Source organism: Tenrec ecaudatus, chromosome 14, assembly GCF_050624435.1.
Source record: "Tenrec ecaudatus isolate mTenEca1 chromosome 14, mTenEca1.hap1, whole genome shotgun sequence".
NCBI lineage: Eukaryota > Metazoa > Chordata > Mammalia > Afrosoricida > Tenrecidae > Tenrec > Tenrec ecaudatus.
The window spans coordinates 25,841,114-25,858,062 of NC_134543.1; the positions used below are offsets into that span (position 1 = coordinate 25,841,114).

At 43.7% G+C, this 16,949-nt stretch overlaps 1 protein-coding gene across 6 annotated transcripts in view; it reads right to left on the reverse strand.

Annotated features, from left to right (window-relative positions):
* The window catches only part of NRXN3 (neurexin 3), a 1,780,548-nt gene that overhangs the window by 1,319,897 nt on the left and 443,702 nt on the right, over nucleotides 1-16,949 (reverse strand). For 4 of the 6 annotated variants that reach the window (XM_075530567.1, XM_075530566.1, XM_075530569.1 and 1 more), the window contains 2 exons: nucleotides 13,703-14,004; nucleotides 7,361-7,522 (listed from right to left, as the gene is read on the reverse strand). In XM_075530567.1, coding sequence (XP_075386682.1) covers nucleotides 7,361-7,522; nucleotides 13,703-14,004 — 464 coding nt within the window. Of the gene's footprint in view, nucleotides 1-7,360; nucleotides 7,523-13,702; nucleotides 14,005-16,949 lie in introns of those variants that run through there. The other 2 variants (XM_075530571.1, XM_075530570.1) reach the window with 2 other exon arrangements.

Genomic DNA, 16,949 nt, shown 5'->3' on the forward strand with positions numbered 1-16,949 from the left:
CCAAAGACACCAATGAGGCGTAGACACTCTTTTCTCGTGTTGACAGTGCCTTGAGATGGCGTTCAGACCAGTGAGGAGAATGGCAGCACACGCCCGCACCGGCTCGGCCTCTGCGCCCTCGTCTGTGTCACGTGGCCACACTTTCTTGATAGTTGCACTTCCTTGCTGCCCAGAGGCGGTATCGTTTTGCAGAACATCTCCTTGATCCCCGTGATAGAAACATTTTTCTTATATCGAGTCACATGAAATTGCGAATATTTGGCCTTCTTCAAATAACAGACAAAATGGAAGCTTCTTATGGTTTGAGCTCCGAGGTAGCAGTTTATCCTCTTCCGTGGCCGCTTCCTCCGCTCCTCTCCGTTCTCTGACTCAGGCGCTGACTCTTTTCCGCCTTTGTTAGAATCTTTCCCTTCTTGGTTTCTGCTTTGTTGGGTTTGTACTGGGTCTTCTGATCCGTCCACTTCACTGTCATGCTCACACTGTGTTTCCCCCCATCTCTCCTAAAGGTGGGAAATCAAGTCTACCCAGGTGCTCAGAATCTTATGAATAACAGCTTGCATTGCTGTATTTCCGTTTCAAGAATGTCTCCATGGTAGTGTGCATTTATCTGAGGAGAAATATCATCCTTCTTTGGTAGATCAGAAAATGAGAGCCCAAAGTGGGAACATGGGCTCCTAACTGGCACCAGAACCAGATCTAGTAGTCAGGTTGCAGGCCAATTGCTCTTATTAAATTACATTAGATTTTCCTAACTTGCATATTTTTGTAATTGCAGAAACAGCAAAGAGAAATAAGTGGTTCCTTGATCTGATCTCATTGATTTAGTTTCCATTAATAATATAAATAACTACATTATTATTTGCACAGTGTTTGGCCATTTATAAAGCATCTCCATATTGTATTTAAATCATGCTTGCTCTTGACATAAATGTGTTTGGAAGAGGTATTCTTATATCCTTTTACACGTTAAGAACAAAATCTCGGAGCTGTCAGATGGCAGCTGTTAATATGTGTCCGTGAGACTCAAACCCTGTGCTTGTGCTTCTAAAGCCCACCCTGGGCCTGGTCTTCTCTGTTCCCATTAAAACCTCTCTTGATCATTGTTCACTCTGGGACTGCACAGCATCTTGGGCTCTAGAGACAAAGAGAATATTTAAGTCCAGTGGTGCGCCCTAAATGTACCTGCTTAGAACAGAACCACTTATCCCTGCTGGTTCAGACACAAAAACAAGAACTGGAGGCAACCCAAAGTACTGAGAATGAGAACAGTGTGGTCATCAAGTACAGCCTGCATAGAACAAGATGGTAATGCAGAAGAAAAGTCAGAAGAAAAAGTAAGTCATTGTGCGTGTGCGTGTGTGAGAGAGAGAGGGAGAAAAGGAGAGAGGAAGACAGAGAGGGGCAAGACAGACAGGGTAAAATAAAATGAGTATATTAAGAAGAAAAGATTTTTTTAAAGCAACAACAAACACATTATCCCAAAGCCCGCAGGTGCTCGCAACTCAAATAAACATATAGCAATTAACAGAATGAGCACAGCCTTAAATAGCTTGGCTCACCAGATGTGGACTCATATCAGGGTTCTATAAAATGTAAAGTTATTACAGATTAAACCATTAATCATCTGTTCAGAGATTATCTCTGGCTGCATAACCCCATTCAATTTTTAAATGACTAATCATCACAAAGGGATATAGACTGCAATATGCACAACGATCCCCGATTCCATCTTTTTGCCTTTAAATATGTGTTCAGTTCCCCTGCTTTTCCTTGTTCCTGACTAGAGGCAACACAAACAGAGAGGTGAAAGAGGCCAGTCCGTCCCAGGGGTCTCAGCAGTACTCAAGTTTCTTAAGAGGCCAAGGGAGCTCCTAACATACCAGGGGAGCAGTAACAGACTGAGAGGAGAGGCTGATGGTATAAAAAGAACCAAATCAAACAACAAGGAGGATGCGCCTGGTAGAAGGTTGTTCTGTGCTCAAGTAAGTGCCCCCCAATCCACACCAAACCCATCACCTTGGAGTGGATTTCGACTCACAGTAATTCCTGCAGAACAGAGTAGGCTTTGCCTATAGGGCTTGCTTGCCAGGTGGTACATCGTTGCAAAAGCAAAGTGCCACAGGTTTCTCCTGTAGAGAAGGGCAAGGAGACTCACACCGCCAGCTTTTCAGTTAGCAACGGCACCTGCATCCCACAACGCTGTCAAGGCTGATTGTAAGCACCCTGCTCCTCCTGGTGATTCCCGTGGAGACCCGATCCATGCCACTCACTCTTTGCCTGGCCGTCTTCCGGGGCACTATGTCTCATTCAAGAGTCAAGGCCATAGGAAAGGTGAAAAACATGGAGAGTAGGAGTCAACTGATATGGGAATGAGAGCTACAAATGCTTTTCTGTAGAAATGTTAAAATTTAGCACAGCCCGTTTCTGTCCTAGTGCTAAAGTTGATGAGCCACCTCCCACCCCTGCTTTCTGCTTCCTGCGAAGAAAACATGCAGGAGAACGCGGTAGGTGAAGTGCCCTCACGATTCGGGAAATCAAGGCCTGATGGGCAACACACCAATCACACATTGCCTCTACTCCTTAAATTTGTTCAGTGAATATCCATTACCTTATCACAGAATGAAGCGCAAGGGTAGAACATTAACAAAGCTCTCAATGACCTGGCTTCCCCTGAATGTTACAGCCTCATCTCTGACGCTGTGCTGGTAAGTTATCTCCCTGGACATCATATTCTTTCCAGTTTCTGTGCCATTGCTCACGTTACTCCACCATCTGAGCGCACCATTCCTACCATGCCACCGTTAACTCCTCATAGTCCTGCAAGGACCACTTGGCATTGTCTCCTCTGGGTACATTCCCTGAGTCCTGAGAGTATGGTCAGCTCTTTCCTTCAACCATTTCAGTGCACCTGTAAATACTTATTTCAGAACATTAGTTGCCTTTTACTGAAATTATGCTTGTGTGTTTGCTTCCCGCTATCTGTCAGATACTGTGACTAGTTCATCCTGATATTATAAACCCTTAGCACAGTCTCTGGCATATTGTAAGCATTTACTATATGTTTGCTGATCTGAATTCCACTAAGCTTTGGAGCTCCTTGAGTTAGCTCACTCGTTTATTTATTTATTCCAGATACAGTTGTTGAGTGAACTTTTATATTCTACTAAACAAAGGTATACCGGTGAACAGATAAAGTGCTTGTTCTCAGGAAATGTGTATCTTAATGGAGAAAGATTAACAATTACCAAGTAAACAAATGAACCAAGATAAAGGGTTTGAAGGCAATTAATAAGGCACTGGCTGGGGTTAGGGAGGAGACTGAAGGGTGGGAGAGGTTAACAGGAACTTGAGCAGGAGGCTCTCAATCACATCCTCAGCAAAGGTGGAAGAATAATGGAAGGACAAAGATCAGAATAGACTTGTTTCTTTGTTCCTGAACGGGACATGCTCAGATGGCAACGAGACAGCTATGGCATGCAACAGCGCATGTTTGCTTAAGTTTTAGGTTTATAAGAAGCCTTGGCCACATAATTAGTTCCTAAACACAAGGTCAGTGGTTCGAACCCACAAAACACTCTGTAGAAGGAAGATGAGCCATCTACATCTGTAGAGATTTACAATCTTGAAAACCCTAAACAGCAGTTCTCTCTGGTCCTAGAGAGTTGCTATGATTTGGGATTGACCTGATGGTGGTGGGTTTGGACCGGTTTGTGTCTTATTTATCTTCATCAACTTCTTTACAACACGTGTTGTATAATCCTTATTATTACTGTCAGTCATTATTATTATAGCAAACACCTTTGTATAATGGTAGGTGTCTTTCCCTTTTCTATCCATTACTTTTCCCAGAAAATTTCTTATTATGTGCAAATCATGGATTAGAAACAGAGACTAACGCAAGGTCAGTGACGTATTCAAAGAATAGGATGAAAACGGCAAAATCGACTTTCTGACTTAAAAGTCGGAGTTCTTGTCGTTACAGCATGCTGTATTTCCTCAAGCCTGTTCAATACCCCTCTTCCTGGAGGTGCTCCAGCCCGTCTTTCTCTTCGGGTCGCTGATGTTTCAGGAGTCGCATTTCTCTTGTCAGCTAGCGTGGGATCCTATCACCGTGTGAAGTTATGCTTTAATCCTCCCAAGAAAGTCACATGGGTAAGCATGACAGAGAACACAGGTCTCATGAAAAATATGTCTTAGTCTACAAACATGTGAATTCACTCAGCAACTATTTACTGTGAACCCATGACGTGCCATGAATGAGCTACGAAGACAAGACTGAGTGCAATACAAACAAGGTGAAACATGAAGAGGAATGGGAAACTCTCTGTGACGTTTCAGTGGGCACAAGCACCTGATTAACAACTGATGCATGTGAGAAACCACAACAATTTGATGACAATGTGTCCTGGCTGGCTCGCGTCTTAGAACGGTAAGAGCCCCAGATAAAATGTTTAAAAAATAATAATAATAAAGGAAAGTAAATGTGAGTACTCTTTGTTATAGATGAAATACTGCCCATTTTGGTGTTACTATGTGTGTTATTATGTTTGAACCCATTGTTGCAGCCCCTGTGTCACAGTGTGCACAGGTAGGTGTAGACGCAGGTATGAGGTGTGGACACAGGAAAAATCCATAGCCACTCTTAGTACAACCATAGTCCAGCTTCCTGCTTTCTCGTGGTCTCAAAATAAAGCCAATTGTGTGGCGTGCATGAAAGAGGCAGCATGGTCTGCAACAGAAAGCCCCATCTCCCCTTCACCATGTTCCCAATTTGGAGAAAATTAGAAACGAAAGCACCGAGTTCCATCTGCAGCAACGATTGGCAAGAGAGAAGAATAAAAGGCAGAAGGGGGATAAAGAAGGAAACTGTTCTGGGGGGTCAGGTAAATGGAATGTGTCAGGGCGCTCACCCCCCAAGGTAGCTGGAAGCTTTCATCTATTGACTCATTGGGGTAAAGCAATAGAAAAATTTCCCAGGCTTGCCCCTTGGAAAGCAAATCACATTAATTAAATGGAAAGCAAGAATATGCCAAGACAACATTAGACTCAAGGACATCTGGTTAAAATATCCAGGTAAATGAGAAAGCCTCCAAAATCCCTGAGAAAGCCTGGCCTCCTGTCTGTGGAGAGGTGAGGGAATAGGTTCCAAACGGGTCATCTCACCTACCGTCTCCCTCAGAGGTAACTTAACTCTCTGTTTTCTAAATTGGCATGGGTTCCTGATATAGATGTATGCGAAGATACACATATTCTTCACATTCCTAACTGTTATTCCTGTTGACACTTGTTCAGAAATACCTTTAACTTTGACAGTCCTACATAAAACTTCTCACAGATTTTTAAAGCATCTGGCTTTCCACCTGGACCATGCCAATGCCGGCACATGTCTGTGGGTGTAAACGAGGAGGGAGGATTCTATTCACTTGATTCTGTGGAAAATATCTGTGCTTTTATGAGGCCTCTTTCAAAGTGTTCAGGAGCATCTGTCCTGATGAATAGATTGGAGATTTCTGGTTGAAGAATTGCTCCTTGGTTTCCTAATGCATAATTGAGAAAGGGTTCAATATTAGTGAAAATTAGTCCTAGAGGCCAGCCCTAGATCTTATCTAGGGAGAAACTCCATGCCCATTTCTGTTTCACTATAAGAATGGCTAGTCAGACCATAGCAATCAATGCCTAACTCATTCATGGACAAGGGAATGTTCCTCTCTATTTCTGACGAGAGAGCCATTCCAACATTGTGCGATTTAATAACCTTTCAGGGTTCAGTTGACAGCCTTTATTCTATCCAAATGGGAGTAAGGTCCAGGGAACAGGTGTTCTATGTCCACCACGATTCTGTCCCAAATGACAGTGGAGTCCCCAAGGCAGAAGGACTGGGCCAGCACCATCAGTGATTGGAAAGAGCTCATTAGATTCCCCTCTGTAATTTGTCCTTTCACACTGAGAACACTACAAAGCTGTAATGAGATTTTTCTCTTGGCTTGTCTTTTCTCTTTTTTCTACCCCTTCCTATAAATTCACGCAGGGTTTATTGAGACAGACCCAACACAAATGTCACTCATTCTCCAAAAGGGACTTCAGCAAAAATGTGTAGTTCCTCTCCCCAATGAGAACACTTGGTCTGTGACACTAAATAAAGACTATATTACACTATAATTCAGATCTTGTCTTCATTTCCAGAGAAGCAAGCCCTTGAGCCTGGAGTACAAAGTCTGAAGAGGGCCACCAAGTTCAGATATCACACACACATGAGCACGCACACACAGAGAGAAATGTGCCATAATCATTTGATAAATTGGTTGACTCAGTGAATAGTTATTGTACACCTACTATACACCAGCCATAACAAACAGTCCCTGCCTCGGCATGGCCTACAGTCAAGTTGAATGACTGCAGGTGCAAAGCCATCTTCTGTATAACTGATGTTCAGCACACTCCAAATCACGATAAGAAGAATAAAACATGCCCTGGGAGAAGGCTCATAAGATATCACAAGGGATTTTCATCTACAAGAGGGAACACTGTTGGCTTCTCAGGGACTCCCCCCAGGGAATGGGATAGATATCGTAGGCAATCAGGCTGAGCTGAAACAAAATGTGCAATGCCTAGCTCTGATGGCAGAATGTTCAGAAAGAATTCTGCCAAACCAAGCCTGACTCTTTCGCCTCAACAATTGACCTTAGAGATTGAACCTATATTTGACTAAAGCACTCTGACTCTCAGACAGGGGTCTCCACATATCAGCTACAATGGTGATAAATGAAAAACGGCCAAGTCTCACTGCTTTCTCACAGCTCCTGGCTTTGAGGGAGTGGAGGGAGTAAAATCTCAACTTCTGGATGTCAATATTACGTTCTCTGCATGTGCCCTGGACTCCCATAAGTGAGACACTTGGAAGCAACAGACCTGGCGAAGGTAAAATAATCTGTATGCTATATTTTAGACCAGTCATATCACCACAAATTAAGCCACTTTGACTGAAGCTTCCTTACTTGACAAGACCCACAATTAAGCCTTACACACATCTAGTTCCTGGAGACTTCAAAAGGGTTTTCACCTGCATCATTCCTATCTCGTGTAATGTCTAATACACAGCTTCTACCTATGAGTTAAGATTCCCCATTACTTGGGTTGGGGAGACTGAGTCACTGAGTATTTGTATAGCAACCCCAAGGTCACCTACCAGTTTAAACTGGCACCCAAACCTGAGCCATCTGCTTACAAGTCCAAAGTTTGTTTGTGCTACAACATATGGTTTCATGGAAGGGTTTACAAGACAGATCGTGCCATTGAACTGGACATCTCATTTGTGGTTAAAGAGTCATAGAGTACACTCGGTGACATGCTGTGAATTTACCTCTTTAAGGCAGCCCATGAAGTTGTTGCTGACAGGTGAGCCTGGTAGGTCAGCAGTGCTTGGGCTTCCTCCCACATAGAAGAAATCATCTGAGCCCAGCATGGTGTAGTCTTCCTGAGTGTAGCCCGTTGTGGTAAGAATGCCATCCACAGAGATTGTCACCTGGTAGAGGGACATAGGGACAAAAAAAAAATCCCAGCAATGACCTTCCAGTTCTATTAGAACCTGGGGGGGGGGGGGCTCCCCTACCTGAGGCGTCACTTTCATTACACTTTTGGTGAGGTATTCTTTCTAATTGGATTTGATTTTGGTCTGTGCAGCCAAGTTCCATTTTCTGGTCTGCCTTCCTTGTGGCCCGAGCCCCAGTTTCCCCCGGCAGATTCATGGGAGCCTTTGTGGGAATCGCCAAGCTGTGCACCTAGCTCTACCCACTGCACTCTTTCATGAGCCAGGCTAGAAAATGGAACCATCCTCAGACGATATCATTTGTCTCATTCATTGGTAAAATGATCATTTATCACTAAATGATAGTTATTCATGGTGGTAGTGAAAAACAGCAAAGGAGACATGGGACGATGGGGTTGTGTTAGGGGTTGGCCTTTGGTTGTGATATTTTTTCATCTTGTTTTCTTTTCTTTTTCTTTCTTTCTTTGTTGCCTCACACCACACGGACAAACATGCATTCATGGAGTGCAGAAGAAAGGCTTTGTTTTTGATGTGTCATGAATGATACATGCTATGGACAACCCCAGGCCACCAACCCCTGCCCTCCCTCTGCTGCCATCACCACCACCAAGAGAAGAAACAACCCAAACCCAAAAGGCAACTCTAACACAAAGAAAGGAATGAAAAGGCAGGAAACCAAATGAAAGTGAATGACAATCTCCAAAAGGGGGGGGGGGATGGCAGCACCCATACACCCAACATCCACAAGAAGGGCAGAGGGCCGAGAAGAGAGGGACCACAAAGCGTGCACACACCGCAGACACTGACACACCCATGCGGAAATGATTGGGAGCCATGAGAGAAGGCAGAAGAAAAAATATCAGGGAGTGGGGAAAAGCGACAATAAATCAAGGAATGAAAGAAGGGGCCAAAATCCACTTCACACTTACATGCACTGAACAAACTATTCCAACACAATGGAAATGGGGTGAGGAGAGACAAAATACTCAAAACTAAATGGTAGTCTTTGCCCTGCCTGCCGCCTCCCTCATTGGAAAAAAGAAAAGAAAAGAAAAAGTCCAAACCCAACCCCAATATTGATGAAGGATGAAAATGAAAAAGAAGAGTGAGAAAAGAAAGAGGCGAGTGGGATTGGCCTGGTGGCTGGTGGTAGTTTTGTTAGTAATGAGGAGGGCCACGAGGGAATGGTTTCTGATGTCGGTGGGGACGTCCACAAGACGAGACAGGAACATGCCATGCAGAGCTGTATGGAGAACACAACTGTTGGAGCTCCCTTGAACCAGAGTGGGAGGTGTGGGGGAAGAGAAGGGTCAGGAAGGATCTAGGAGGCACCACCCTTCCCAGATCACCTGTGACTGTTGTGGGCCACTTAAATGGGAAAGAAACGAGGGTTTAGGCTGGAGGAGGAGGAAGGGTCATAGGGGTAGGAAAAGACTGAGAGAAGAAAGGCTCCACTACCAATTTCTGCAATCTCTAGTCTGTGCCTTGGACGTGGCAAAATATGAACACAAAACAGAATACATTTAACCAAATAGAGACCCCCTCCCCCCAAAATTTAAGGGACAAAATAAAAAAGTAGAGGAAAGGAAATTGTCCCCACCCAACTCAACCAAATATTTAGGACAGGCCAGGTGAGCACCCGTCTTCATTTTTATCTTTGCTTCTTAAGGAAAAAGAAGGTTTTCACATAGTTCAACGAAAATTTCAAAAGAAGAAGAAACCAATCTAAAGAGGATACAAGAGGGGTCAGGAAGGAGAAGGGGGGCAACACACGGCAAACCCAAAAAAAGAGACAATAAGAATGATATCTACCAGACAATGTAGTTTGTTTACCATAGCGTGTCCAATGCCTGAGTGCTTTGCGGAAAAGGGGGAAGAAAGGAAATTAAAAAATCGTGAACAGAACGATTGTTAATTAAAAAAACTAAAAACAAAGATGAGTCGTTAGGGTGTTAGTACATTAGTTGGTTAGTAAAATGACACATCGCATGAATGATCTTGTGTTAGTTTTTCAAAAAAAGGTACCCAACACAGAAAAAGAGAGAGGCAGGGGGAGACAATGAGACCAGGACTCCATGGAAAACTTTGCTATCCAGATTCCCACTGGGGGAGGGGCTGCATTGCACCTTATCATTAGAAATCCCAGCTTCTTCCAAATAACTGCAGCAACCCCACCTCACCTGGGTTAGAAGTAATACCATACTTACATTTCAAGTTCTCTTCTGAGTGCACTCTGGGTCTTGACCCTTCCCACCCTCTTATACATACACATTTCACCTGTACTGAAAGAAAAGGCCCCCAATGTTTCTAGTTAGCCATGCATATAAGCAGACAGAAAGAGTTGAAATACCAATATGCGGGGGCCTTTTTTCCCCCACCTCTGACTCTGTCTAAAGTGATAGATGATTGTGACGCTCTCCTAGAAAGAAAGGAACTTAAAATATTTGCAGATCACACTTAGCAGCGGGAAGCTTAAGATATACACAGGCCCTGCCTTTTTGTGAAATGTGTTTACCGAGAAGGAGAGAGGACATCCTCTTCTTTCCTTTCCTCTCAATGGAGAACACCCATGTAACAAAAATGTATTAGAAAGATTGGTGCCTTAGACTTTTATACCCAGATGGGGTGGCCATGCTGGTACTTTGCCAGATGTTTGCTGTTGGTATCTCTCTCCTCGTATCCCCTTTAACAATGTGTCTCAAGCTTTCAAGCAGTATCCTAGATGCAGCAGAAAGAACTGGCAGGTTCCACCTGATATGAGAATCCCCACAGTTGGTCTTCTCATTGTTCATTTATGTGTGTCATTATTGATACACTCTGAGCTGAGAAGCTGGAGGGCTGTTAGACTGACAATCCTGGCATTATGTGTGTTAGTTGATAAAATGCCCTACGGAGGTAAACAAATTCATGTGATGCCCATGACCTAGGTTCAGGCAGGGTCATTGAAAAAAAATAAAAACAAAAAGGCCTCATTGCTAACAGATGGTTTCCAATCCATAGCAATCCCATAGGGCAGAATGAAACTGTCCCTTTGAGTTCACAAGGCTGTAAATATTTACGGGACAGAAAGTCTCATCATTCTCTCATGGAGCAACGGAAGCAGGTGAGTTCCAACTGCTGACCTTGTAGTTAGCAGCCCAAGATGAGACCCACTACACCAATAAGGTCCCTGGACTGCCTTAAAACAAAACAAAACAAAAAAACACCAAACACCATACCCAATTCTATGGTTCCTAATTACAGTTTCATTTTATAAAAGGCAATCTGCATTATTGCCTTCATTCAGAACTCCCCCAAAAAGTACTTGCCCTTGGTCTTGACTTGGGATCAAAGGCAGATCAAGCATTGATGATCATGGCCGAAAAAAAAAAAAATAGAGAGAGTTCTGCTCCATTTGTCACTGAATGATCCGCGAGAGCCAGGTGAGCATTCTTCTGATAAATGTACTGCCACAGGATGCCTTCAGCCTTACAGAACTGTAGGCAAGACCACCATCAACCAGATTGCAGATGTTCATAAATCTATTTACAGCTTAATTATTTCAATAGACAAGGGCCTACCACCCCTTCAATTGGGGGACTAAAAAAAATAATAATAATAAACCCATGCCTAAATATGGGCTAAATAGGAAAAATAATCTTAGGTGATTCAATATCGAAAAGATCTACAGTTGGAAAATCAAATCTGCTTTTCTGAGATTCTTGTCTAGGCAAATGGCCTTTGGTTGAACACATGTAGTAAGGACATCAATGAGACCCAATATGGGTGCACATTACCAGAGAAATCTATACTCCTGGTGGTACAGTGGCCAAAGCCCTCAGGTGCTAACCTTAAGGCCAGTGGTTTGAATCCACTAATCACTCCAGCAGAGATATGGCCGTCTTCCTCTGTACAGATTTACAGTCTTGAAAACTCTATGGAATAGTCCTAGTCTAACCCTCCTGGGTCCATGTGAGTCAGGCTTGAAGGAACTACAGATGGCTACTTCCTACCAATAAAAAACCCTACACCCTCGTGTGACTGTAGAATGGAGAGCTTTGCTTAACTGCCTCCTTGTCCCCAGACAGACACAGACACCTTTGAGAGGGAATGCTGACCTTATAAATCATGTGCATGTCATAGTAAGTCTAGCACCCAGACCATGGATGAGCTCACAATCCTTCTGGAACATAAGGTGCTTTGCATATTTAGCCAGTACACATGGCTGGGGAGGATTGTAATCACCATTTCACAAATGGAACTGGTATAGAAAGGTTAAATGGCTTGTTCAAGGGCACAGAGAGGAGTTGGGCTTCAGAACATTGCATAGAAACCACTCAGGCTGGTCTGCCTAAAACAGCACCACCAATATTTGAATTAATATTTGGTTTATTCCCCCTCTGTTTAAAGAATTTCACTGGAGTGGGGTTTGTTTGTTTTGTTTTTAAAGTAGAAGTAAAAGTGAGACTTGCTCAGGCTAATTGGTATCATTCCAGAGGGGCAAGAAAGTGTGTGGGGTGGAAAAGTGGGAGAAACAGATTGGTCAATGGGAACTATGGGCTGATTCTGCTCCCCAGTGCTTGAAAAGTCCATCCTAAACTGAAAAATGCCTACAAGGTGGGTGGTGTTGTGTACCTTCACCTCAATCTGGTCAGAGGTCGCACGTCTACTGTTGTTTTAGACACTGTAGCTCAAACATATCAGTCCTTTAAATCTTGGCAAATTCAAATCTAATATGGGTTCTCTTATTAATCGTGTCCTCTGGATGTGTCCCTGGGGGGTCAGCGTGAGGTGACAATATCAGCAATCATGTTCTTTGGCTTTGAAGGAGAAACAAAAATGAGTAAAATTATCCAATCCATGTTTGTTAAGGATGCCCAAGGACTCTAGGTCTCACGTCACTTGCTGTGTGATTCTTCAACACAAGTAGGATAGATCTTCCCTGCTGGGCAGCTGCCTCTACCTGTGTCAGCAAAGAAAACTAACCCTATTGCCTGGTTTCCATGTGAGCACGCCTACGCCATTTGTTTAGCTTTTTATCAAACAGAAAACATATGCAAACACCTGTCAGTTCTTGTGCTTTCACGATTCCATGGGAAGCCATTGAATCCATCATATCACAGAAGAACATTTGATGAGTACTTTCTGGAAATTTACATTGTGTTTTCTGATTAATAAAAGATGAATGCTGTCCAACTGGGTAGAATGACAGCTTCACAAGTCGACAAACCAAGTGGAAATGGCAACCCGGGAAAGGTAGTCTCCCACAGACTCTGACTATTACGCAGAAATGTTGCCCTTCGCTGTGCTGGGCTGCTGAGATATTGTTGTTGTTAACAGTAGTAGCAGCAATTATTAAGTTGGAAACCACTTCGATTGGCTAAGGGTCTCTGAGAGTAATGTCACCTGATGGAGATGTCTGCTAGAATCGGTAAGTAACAGGAGTTCTCAAGCACGGACAGAACCAGGACAGGTTGCTCCGAGTTGACTTTGTATGTGGGTCCTTCCACTTTCCAGGTCTCCCAGCCAACGGAAGATCTCGGAGGTAGAGACAAGACTAATAAAGGATGGTCGCAGCACCAAGGGACAGAGAAACAGAGGAATTCAGAGAAATCCCAGGAAATCCATTCTAAGGTTAGAGGTTAAAGTCACGAGGGGTTGGGGGGAGAATTAAGGTGGAAAAGGTGATAAACTTAAAAGGAAGAGAGAAAGGAAGATTTGTCTGGAAGGAATTAAAATCATGGCTTCATGGCAGTGGCTAACTTAATTAGAGGAAAAAAAACAAAAAATAAACATACATTCAAAGAATGAGGGAAATCTACCAAGCTGCAGAAACAGAACGTTGTTCCTAATTAAATTCAACAATAACACGATAAGTTTCCAATGTAATTAAGAAAATGATAAAAAAAGGGATGTAAGTACACATAACTTGTATTATCTATACAACAGAGGGTTTTCCCCCCTTTAATAATAAGCATAAATGGAGAATGGAAATACGAAGAGAAACATAATTTAATAGTTTTCCTTGTAAAATTGCAAAGACTGGGAGAAAGTGAGGCGTTGGCGTCTCAAATCCTCATCTCTCGCCTCTCCACCTCCCCCATCACCTGCTCCATACACTTCCTGCCCTACTGCTTAAGAAGCGCCTTCCCACTACTCTTCCCTTTCAACCATTACCTGCCGGAGGTTGCGTGTCACTTTGACATCGTGCCAGGCGTTGTCGTTGAACTTGCCATTCACGGGCTCCACAATGGCCTCAAAGGCCCCGGACCCCAGATTAATGACCAAGGACACCGCGCCATCCTTCAGAGCCAGGTTGACATAGTCAGCCGACTTGCCAGTGTGCAGGATGAGCCCATTACGTTGCCAGGTCTTAAAGGAGAGAGTGATCTCATCGCTGCTGCTCTGGATCGGGTTCTGAGACAGGTCATAGCACAGGTACTCCGAGCCCCGGAAGGTGGCCACGTTCTCCTCTCGAGCTGTAGGAAGAGGGAAAAGGGAATGGGTCACCATGGGCCGGCACGAGTCAGATCCATGCAAATAGCAGGGAAGAGGGGCCCAAAAGCCCTCCCGCTGCCACCCTGCTCCTTGTTTCCCACCTGCATATAGCTAAATGCCAGGGGCGAATAACTGAAAAAGAATTACAGAGACGTTATTTGCTTGCACCAGGATCGACGACAAACATTGTGCAGTAGAACTTGCTGCCTTTCCTTCAGATTTCCTCACACACAAAGCTCCAGGGAAACGTCAGTCCAACAGGTCAGGAGAAGCTTACGTTACGTTAGCTTTGGAAATGGCTTTTCAATGTTTGTCAAAGAGCTAATTTGGAATGGATAAAAAACTGGCCTGACAAAGGACTCTTTAGCCTTAGGTACTTTTTTATTGACCAATAACTAAAAATCAATTACCCTGAAAGATTTGGCTCTGATTTCTCTCCATCAATAACACAGCTAACTTCAGTTTCGCTGGTAGAGCCCTGAACCCAGTGGACCATGACTGAGCTATTGAATAGGAGGCTGGGCTTGAGGAGATGATCAAGCAGCTTAGGAAAGGGGGAGAATAAAATTTGGTGGAGTGTTTGGACCACAGAGCAATACAAGGGAGCTTGAAAACATTGGCTGGGAAAATGGAATGAAAACAAAATGGAGTTTCTCCAGGAATTTTTTGCTGTTATGACTCTAGCACCCAGATGGCGGCTCAGTAGGAGTCCACATTCTCCCTCAAGATAGATGTTGTCGATACTCAACACCAAAAACCACACCCACTGATTTGATGCCAACTTTCAGTGACCCTATCGGATAGGGTAGAACTAACTGATTCTGTGGGTTCCCAAGGCTACAATTCTTTATGGGAGTAGAAAGACCTGTCTTTCTCCCATGGAGTGGCTGGTGGTTTTGAACTATTGACCTTGTAGTTACCAGCCCAATTGGTAACCACTCTGCCACTAGGGCTCTCCAAAAAAAACCCAAACCAAACTCACTGCTATGGAGTCAATGCCAACTCCAATAATTCTCTGGGGTCCTTTATTTCTCTGCACAGAGATACCAAGTCTGTTTACATGGTGTGTGATCATGTCTCATCTCTGAATCTTTCTGGAGTACACATACTCTGGTGAGGCCCAGAGAGTACTTAAAAGAGGCTGTTTTCAGGGATATGGACAGAATTTTACACATGGAGTGGTTCACTCCTGTGCATTTATGAAAAATACCTTGTGATTGATGATGGTGTCTAATGTGGGAGGAGGAGGGAGAGAAGCTATAGCCTGAGGATCTGAGAGCTGCTCTTCATGTACCACCATTTTCCAATGCCCAACTCCAAAGCATCCCCAAATTCCAAGTTTTCATTTGACTTTCTAAGTAGTTATAAACATTATAAAAGGCCAGAGTAAGAGGGCAGACCACAGGCTCTGCAAAAAGCCCCTGGGGAAAAATTGATGATCTTTTAATTCCATTTTCCCATGGACTTTTAGAATCCCCCTGATATATCTTAGTTATTTGTTGATTTGATTAATAAGCTTGACATAATGTATATAGGCAGATGGACTTCCTTTTGTTCTCAGGCCAAAAAACCTGGTTACACTGACCAATGTCATATCATGGTTGGTCAGAAACCTCAAGAGCACTTTATAAGTGAAAGAAAACTGCCAGCCATAGAAGCTTAGATACACATTCTCCCTCTCAAGACCCCTTACATTCATTCGAGGCCATTAGTTGATGCCAACTAATAGCGATGCTATAGGGCCGGGTAAAACTTTCCCTTGAGTTTATGAGACCATAATTCTTGAGCAGTGAGCCGGCCAACAAGTGACCACTGGGTCACAAGAGCTCCTTCTAAAACAGTGATTCTCAACCTTCCTAGTGCCACAACCCTTTAATACAGTTCCTCATGTTGTGGTGACCCTCAACCATGAAATTATTTTCATTGCTACTTCATAACTGTCATTTTGCTACTGTTATGAATAAGGCAACCCGTGTGAAAGGTCCATTTGACCCCCAAAGGGGTCGTGACTCACAGGTTGAGAACCATTGCTCTAAGACTAGGGGGTACAATGAGAGGTTTACGGCTGAAATGTTCTAGTGGAAGAACAGATGACAGCTATCCCAAGTCTAGGGAATTGGTTGTCATTGGACTTGGATTTGGTTTGGATCCATTGCTTTGAGGGTGTCCAATGAATGGCGACCCAGGGCCAACTTATATTTGCGGTTTTCATGCTCTTTCTGCCTTTTTGTGATATGTATTAGCCTAGCAGGTGTGGTTCTGGCTTTGTAACTAAGGGCTACTGAAAGTTTTGTTTCCAAATACAACCATCCTGGTTCATCATTTAAATTTTGAATATGTACAAGTCAATGACGACGGTTGGTGACCTGCCTTGCTGTTTGCTGCCTGTGCTGGGATAGCCTAGCTCTCTCTACAGAGGACTACCTGGCGGCCCTCAAGAGTTGAAGGACTGCCAGTGTCTCACAACTCTCTTGTGGGAGTGAGTCGCACAGAGCCATTTGTACTGCTTTATAATTTAACTGTTCATTTCTTGTATTATATACCTATATTTATAAATATATATATAATTATCAGCAATCTGGTTTTATCTCTCTAGAGAACCGTGTCTAATACATTTGCAGGTCACCAACCGTCAGCCAGGTCACCAGCTGTCAGTCCCCAGCTCCAGAGATGTACATTCCAATTCTCTGGTGAGGCAAGTCTTAAAGGGACCTCAAATTTCAGCGACAGAGTCCACGGGTTAGGTGTCCCACAGGTAGTGTAGCTTGCAAATTGAGGCACAGAACAAACAAGGCAGCCGCACACTGGTCCGATGATCAAAGAGCGAGAGACAAGAAAGGTGAGGCTCACTGAGCCATTTATCTCTCCGCCCTTCAATTAACAACACATGTGTTTATTGGTCAGGGTAGCACAATAAACTATCTCA